This window comes from Borostomias antarcticus (genome assembly GCF_949987555.1).
Source record: "Borostomias antarcticus genome assembly, chromosome: 2".
In the NCBI taxonomy this organism is placed as follows: Eukaryota; Metazoa; Chordata; class Actinopteri; order Stomiiformes; family Stomiidae; genus Borostomias; species Borostomias antarcticus.
The window spans coordinates 34,768,602-34,776,101 of record NC_140235.1 but is presented as its reverse complement, the minus strand read 5'-3'; the positions used below and the strand labels follow the sequence as shown (position 1 = coordinate 34,776,101).

Here is a 7,500-nt window from a genome sequence, read left to right as displayed (position 1 = left end):
CTCCTTGCCCCCTCCCCCTACCCCCTGCCCCCTCCCCCCTACCCTCCACCCCCTACCCTTCACCCCCTGCTGTTATCTCCCCCCTCCACCCACCTGTATCTCCAGGCTTCTGTCAGTATCTCCCAGCTGCTATGCGCTGACCCCTCCCTCCGGTGTCTCGCTGTTCTCTCTGTCGGCTGTGAAATCCATTTTCCTGACCTCTGACCTCTCTCCGCTCTGTGCTGTCAGTCTGCTGACTCGTCTCTAGCTGTTGATGTTAATGTTTTCATATATTCAGATAGAGGAGAAAGAACGAGCACTGACATGAGACAATCATTTCAATATAGCTTATCGTGATGACCGTAGCGGACCGCGCCGAAGTGAAACCAAACTCTCCAGTCCTTTAGTATAAAAACCATCAACAGGTCGTCGACTGGGGGGACTTGTTATATCAGTAGCGAAACAGAGCAGGTCAGATCCTTAGGTAGAGTCTGTACTGTTTACCTCCTGAGTGTGGCTCTTAATGGGAATGTGTCCCCGGCGTACGCAGCTGTCTGGATGAATCAGGGTTAGGGTGACCCTGCCTGTGCCCAGGATAAAAGCGCCTGTCAAGCTACTAGTTGGCTCTGACGCGTGTAGGTCTCCAAATAAATTGTGCTTTTGAGAGTTGAGTTGACGGGGAGGAACAGGAGGAGAGACTTAGTGAAGAGCAGCACTGTTGTTCTCTTTTTTCACTCCTTTTTTCTTTTTCGTTCTTTTTTCTTATCGTCTTTTTCTTTCTTTCTTTCTTTCTTTCTTTCTTTCTTTCTTTCTTTCTTTCTTTCTTTCTTTCTTTCTTTCTTTCTTTCTTTCTTTCTTTCTTTCTTTCTTGTGTAAATGGGTGTAGATCCCTCCCTAATGAGCCACAGTTCAGTTCATTCTGTGTCCCTGTTGTCCCGTCACCCTCTCCTTTTCCCATTTTCCGCTCTGTGTTCGACCTAATCTTCACAATCCCCGCTGAGACATTCGTTCTCGTTTCCCCGCCGGAGATTAACCCCGCCATTCACTCCCATAATCCACCCTGTTTTTGTTTGTCTGTTTGCGACGTCCCGGCGTTTTCTCTGGACGCTACTCGCCTGCCCCCTCCCCCCCGCATGTGTAGTTCGGCGCTCCATCTCCACGCCCCCGCCTCCCCCCCTGCTCTCTCCGACCCTCTCCATCCCTCCCGTCCATCAGAAGCGTCACGGCGCCCGTGGGCGTGCGCTCTCCTGACCTCGAGGGAGTCCGCGATTCCTCTCCGCTCGGCTCGAAGACGAGAGCCGCCACCCTCCCATGCTTCCCCTCTCTCTGCAGAGCGTGCATAAGTTTGTCTGTGTGTGTGTGTGTGTGTGTGTGTGTGTGTGCACCTCCCATTATCGCCGCTCGGAGCTCTAGATGCATGTCGCCGCCATCTTCCGCGAGCCGCGGCGCGATCGGGGCGCGAGGTGGAGAGCACACGATAAAACTAACTCAGAAGCATCCATGCAGCAGAATAGACAACAGCTCTCAAGGGCTCGGAAGCATGTTAAAGTGAACTGTCTCTATAATTAATAGTCGTTTTAGTGTACAGTAGTTGATGATGATGATGTCATGCTAAACGCACGCCCTTAACCGTGCATGTACAGTATTGTAAGCTCTGTTGATTGGTCGATATCAACGCCAACGCCCAGGCTGAGCCCTGACCCCATGGGGCGGCTGTAGCTCAGGAGGTAGAGCGGGTCGTCCAACGATCGTAGGGTCGGTGGTTCGAATCCCAGCTCCTCCTGACGACATGTCAAAGTGTCCTCGGGCAAAGACACTGAACCCTGAATTGCTCCCAATGAGCAGGCTAGCACCTTGCATGGCAGCTGCCGCCATTGGTGTGTGAATGTGAATGGGTGAATGAGAGGCCTTCATTGTAAAGTGTTTTGGATAAAAGCGGTATATAAGTGTAGACCATTTACCATGCCCACACACTGTCTGCATGCGTTGTGGATGTTTTCTGACTCTTGTCTTGATGTTCCTGGAAAACACTGTGTGCTGGACTGAAATAAAACCAAACTGCTGGCTTTCATAAGCCCACAGGCACATATTTATCAAGTTTAAGATGAGATAAGCAAACACTCTAAAAAACACAACCTCTCAATTCACACAAATGCTCTACAGCCAGCACACAGATTGATCGATCTCGTATCTTGAAGTGTTTGATGGCCCCTCCCCATCTGCGTCTACCCTCTTTAGCGATTGGTCAGGATGAACATGCCCATCGCGGATGACAACACGGTCCACTTCACCTCCACTCTGATGGCGCTCATCCGCACCGCTCTGGAGATCAAGCTGGCGTCCGGTGAGCGAGGTCGAAGGTCAGACCCCCGCGGTCCGCCAGGCTGGTCCTGGTGGTGCGGGGGGCGGGGGGGGGGGGACTTTAGCGTGACGGGTGATTGGTTGGCTGGGGGTCTGACGGGTGACGTGACGTCTGGGGGTCTCCGCAGGGGTCCTGGCCCAGAGGCTGTGTGACGTGGACCTGACGAGGGAGATCTCCAGGGTCTGGCCCAACCTGCCGCAGAAGACCGTCGACCTGCTGGTCACTCCTCACAAACGTACGTGTGTGTGTGTGTGTGTGTGTGTGTGTGTGTGTGTGTGTGTGTGTGTGTGTGAGAGAGAGAGAGAGAGAGAGAGACAGTCGACCTGCTGGTCACTCCTCACAAACGTACGTACGTGTGTGTGTGTGTGTGTGTGTGTGTGTGTGTGTGTGTGTGTGTGTGTGTGAGAGAGGGAGACCGTCGACCTGCTGGTCAATCCTCACAAACGTATGTGTGTGTGTGTGTGTGTGTGTGTGTGTGTGTGTGTGTGAGAGAGAGAGAGAGAGAGAGAGAGAGAGAGACCGTCGACCTGCTGGTCACTCCTCACAAACGTACGTGTGTGTGTGTGTTTGTGAGACAGAGAGAGAGAGAGAGGAAGGGAGGGAGAGAGAGGAGAGGGGGAGAGAGGATGGCGGAGACAGAGAGAGAGAGAGAGAGAGGGAGAGAGAGAGAGACAGAGAAGGGGGGAGAGAGGGAGAGAGAGAGAGACAGCGAGAGACAGAGACAGAGAGAGAGAGAGAGAGAGAGAGACTATGTGGGAGTGAGAGAGAGAGAGAAGCAGAGGCAGAATGTTGTGAGGAGGAAGGAGAGAATAATATTCTTACAGCCCTGAAGCACTGTCCTCCCTTGACGGAGTATGCGTGTGTGTGTGTGTGTGTGTGTGTGTGTGTGTGTGTGTGTGTGTGTGTGTGTGTGTGTGTGTGTGCAATGTTTGCGTTGTACCGCCTCAACTTGCTGGCAGCCTTCCGATTCCGCTCTATCTACCGCTGTCCACTCTGTTTATGTGTAAAACACACACACACATACACACACGCACACAATCACTCACCCTTCAATACAGAGAATAATCTCTTTCCCTCCAGCGCTGTGCTGCTCCTCTATCGCCATCTAGCGGTCATGTCTGGTGATGCATCATCAGAGGAAAGTAGTTTGCCGAAGCTGGATTGTAGATCAGATTCAACATTTATTTATAAAAACAGCTCACAGATGTGGGTCAGTCACAGTGAAACAGGTGTGTCCCACCTATAGTCGGTAGCCGGTATCTATACATAGTTTCAATCCAATGGCTAGTGCTCTCCAACTATGACCTTCTACATCAGGGGTCAACGGGCTCCTTATAGCTGTACGCTCGATCTCCACCGGACACGGACCATAACCAACTGGGGCATGTATATGGTCAAGTCAAGTCAATTTTATTTATATGGTCTTGTGCTGAGAATAGTCATGTCACTCATGACAGAAAAAAAACACATCACTTTCTGTAGCTCACAAGGTAGAGTGCTCACATCGTCCAATGATCGTAGGGTCGGCGGTTCGAATCCCACCTCCTCCTGTCCACATGTCGAAGTGTCCTTGGGCAAGACACTGAACCCCAAATTGCTCCCTTGCATGGCAGCTGCCGCCATTGGTGTGTGAATGTGTGTGTGAATGGGTGAATGAGAGGCCATTTTAAAGCGCTTTGGATAAAATGTAAATGCGGTCCGTTTACCATTTCCCCTCCCTGCCCCTCCCTCACCTGCAGACAACGAGCTGACGGTGGGGAAGGTCTACGCTGCCCTCATGATCTTTGACTACTACAAGCAGAACCGGGCCAAGAAGCTCCAGCAGCAGCAGCCACAGGGGTCCAATCAGGTACCAGGCCCACAAACAGGCCCTCCAGCTGGGGATGGGCTCTTAATGGCCGCCGCCCGCGGATCAGATGCATATGTGACCTTTGCCCTTTGCTTCCTCCAGAGTAAAATGGGGGCCCTGTTCAGGCTGCCCTTCACCCACATACAGGAGCAGGGGCGGCCGATCGCCAGCTCAAAGCCCCCGCCCCCCTCCCAGCCCGAACCCGAGCCCCCGCCCGCCGCCGCCTCCCTGACCAATGGGGATGCAGTGTGAGTGACCATCTAGGATGTGGTATTTAAAAAAAAAAAATTGGTATTTGGTATAATGAATGAAATGAGTCTAGGGTTTGCTATGACAAGACGACTGTGTATTTGTGCTGTGTGTGTGTGCGTGTGTGTGTGTGTGTGTGCAGACCAAACCAGAGAAGTGCCATGAAGGAGTCTCAGTCAGGGGAGCTGCTGTCTCCCAGGGGGAGTAGGAGGAGCCTCCTGAGGGGCCAATCAGAGGACGCGCCCAACTCCACTCAACCTCAGGTACATACTGCTACTGCAGAAAATGGACGGTACGCACATCCAAAATGTTTAAAACCGGGTGCTAGACAGAAAAACAAACTCATCAGGAAAAATGGAGTCTGCACACCAGAAATATGCTCCCAGGATTTTTTTATTGACACCGAGGTGATGTTTCGGGCCACAAGCCCTTCTAGTAGTTGTGGCTATTTTTCCTGACCTACTGGTACTGTACACACACCCAAGACGCACAACTCGACATAAAGGAACCTTATACTCTTGTATAACCAAAGGAACCTTATAACTCTTGTATAACCATCCTCGGTCCTTCGCATTCTCCCACCTCTGAGGAGCGCACTTCCTGTATAGTCATGTCATTTCCTGTTTGCGCTCCTACGAGCCGTGCCTGTTGTTCCAGGAGTGTCTGGAGATGAGGCCGGTAGAGAACGAGGACTCGGACGCCGGGAGCTTTCATCTAGACGGCCACGGGCGCGCCGCCTCCATGCCTAGACTCAACGCCGAGTACTACGTAAGCTCAACACCGCTCTCCCACAGGGTCAGAGGGACTAACACGCTCGCTAGCTCGCTGCTATGAACAGATGCATAAGAGCGTGAGAGAGTGAGAGAGAGAGAGAGAGAGAGAGAGAGAGAGAGAGGTGTGAAAGGAGAGAATGGGAGAGTAGAGAGTCAATCTGTCAGTCCACATATACTCATATAACTGACCTCACCGTGTCTAACAGTACTCACAACTGGACTCTCACGTCCACAGCACAGCTTTGACCAATGCAAGTACTGTATCTACAGTCAGGGTTGCCAGCCTAATGCATTATACCGTTAAATTAGCGTTTGTCTCACACTGATCTATTAACACGCCAGTCCATAAAGACGTATTGCGCATGTGCATGTATATTTATATGCATGTGGAAGCCAAATCTCCCAGCAGACGGATGCTCAGACCTGGCAACCCTGCAACAGTACCCTGTACCCAGAGTTCTGTGCTGTAGGTGCTAGAGGTTAAATATGGTTTTACCGTACGCTGTACCCTGGCTCAGCCAGCTTCTGTGCTTAAACTGACGTTGAATGAAACCCTTTCAAATATGCTCCATCTCCCATGTGCTCTGCTGTTTATGAATGTCGAAAAAACACTTCACACTTATTCTGGTGTTTTTACTCGTGTCGTACTTTCTCTTTCGTTACGGCCGGACTCGGGTCCGATCGGGTTTCTGTCTGCTTCACTGTCCGTCAGCATGATCACGTCTTCGTCCTCCAACATCTTCATCGCTCCATTATTTTAACTGCTTCTGTCTAAAGGGGGATTCTATTTTAACTGCTTCTATCTAAAGGGGGATTCTATTTTAACTGATCCTATTTAAAGGGGAATTATATTTTAACTGTTCTTATGTAAAGGGAGATTCTATTTTATTGCTATTGTCTTCAGGGGGATTCTATTTTAACTGCTCATATCTAAAGGGGGATTCTATTTTAACTGCTACTATCTAAAGGGGGATTCTATTTTAATTGCTATTATCTTCAGGGGGATTCTATTTTAACTGCTCCTATCTAAAGGGGGATTCTATTTTAACTGCTACTATCTTCAGTGGATTCTATTTTAACTGCTTATATCTAAAGGGGTATTCTATTTCAACTGCTCCTATCTAAAGGGGGATTCTATTTGAACTGCTACTATCTTCAGGGGATTCTATTTTAACTGCTCCTATCTAAAGGGGGATTCTATTTTAACTGTTCATATCTAAAGGGGGATTCTATTTTAACTGCTCCTATCTAAAGGGGGATTCTATTTTAATTGCTCTTATCTTCAGGGGGATTCTATTTTAACTGTTTATATCTAAAGGGGGATTCTATTTTAACTGTTTATATCTAAAGGGGGATTCTATTTTAACTGCTCCTATCTAAAGGGGGATTCTATTTAATTGCTCTTATCTTCAGGGGGATTCTATTTTAACTGTTCATATCTAAAGGGGGATTCTATTTTAATTGCTCCTATCTTCAGAGGGATTTTATTTTCATTCGCTGCACTTTTCTTTCATTGTCTACACATGTGAATGCAGTCTGTCTAGCTTTGCTGTCTGTCTCCTGGTTCCCCCCCCCCTGCCCTCCCACCCTCCCCCTTCTCCACTCCTCCCTCCTCTCCTCCTGCCTCTTGATGCCCATGGCTAATCTGTGCCCACCTCCCTCCTGTGTGTGATGTCTGATAGCGGAGCCACCTTCGCCTCGCCCCTGGGACCTTCCTGGCAGTATGTACCACCTGTTCCGCCTCTCTCTGCTTCTCTCTCTCTCTCTCTCTCTCTCTCTCTCTCTCTCTCTCTCTCCCTCTCTCCCTCCTTCTGTCCTCTCTCTCTCTTTTCTCTCTCCCTCCTTCTGTCCTTCTCTCTCTCTCTCTCTCTCTCTCTCTCCCTCTCTCCCTCCGTCTGTCCTCTCTCTCTCTCTCTCTCTCTCTCTCTCTCTCTCTCTCTCCTCTCCCTCTCTTTTATACCCTCATCCCTTTCTCTTTCCCCATCTCTGTGTTGGCCTCCATGTGCGCCTCCCATCCAGTGCAGAGTCCACCCACTGTCCCCGTCCGTCCCCAGAGACACACTGACCCCCGGACGAGACCCACGCTGGTCTGCATGGGGGACTCATAGTAAAAGACTGACACCCACACGGCAACAAACACCTCAATCCACAGTGGTCTTCTTTGCATTGGGGAGAACGTTAGATACTAGTCCATACGCCCATGGTATTGCAAACACACTTTTATGCCTCCTTGCCATGAAACTGTGGTACGACATCAGTGAGATTGGTGGTGTGGTGTTTGTTTGGTG

General features: G+C 50.1%; 1 protein-coding gene across 1 annotated transcript in view; it reads left to right on the top strand.

Moving 5' to 3' along the window:
- Positions 1-7,500, top strand: part of cacna1bb (calcium channel, voltage-dependent, N type, alpha 1B subunit, b) — a gene marked incomplete at both ends in the record, with an annotated part of 153,210 nt that overhangs the window by 139,700 nt on the left and 6,010 nt on the right. Inside the window, 7 exons of the mRNA XM_084454778.1 lie at positions 2,218-2,323; positions 2,469-2,576; positions 4,081-4,190; positions 4,293-4,438; positions 4,582-4,702; positions 5,097-5,207; positions 6,895-6,933. Of these exons, the coding sequence (XP_084310904.1) occupies positions 2,218-2,323; positions 2,469-2,576; positions 4,081-4,190; positions 4,293-4,438; positions 4,582-4,702; positions 5,097-5,207; positions 6,895-6,933 (741 nt within the window). The remainder of the gene's footprint in view (positions 1-2,217; positions 2,324-2,468; positions 2,577-4,080; positions 4,191-4,292; positions 4,439-4,581; positions 4,703-5,096; positions 5,208-6,894; positions 6,934-7,500) is intronic.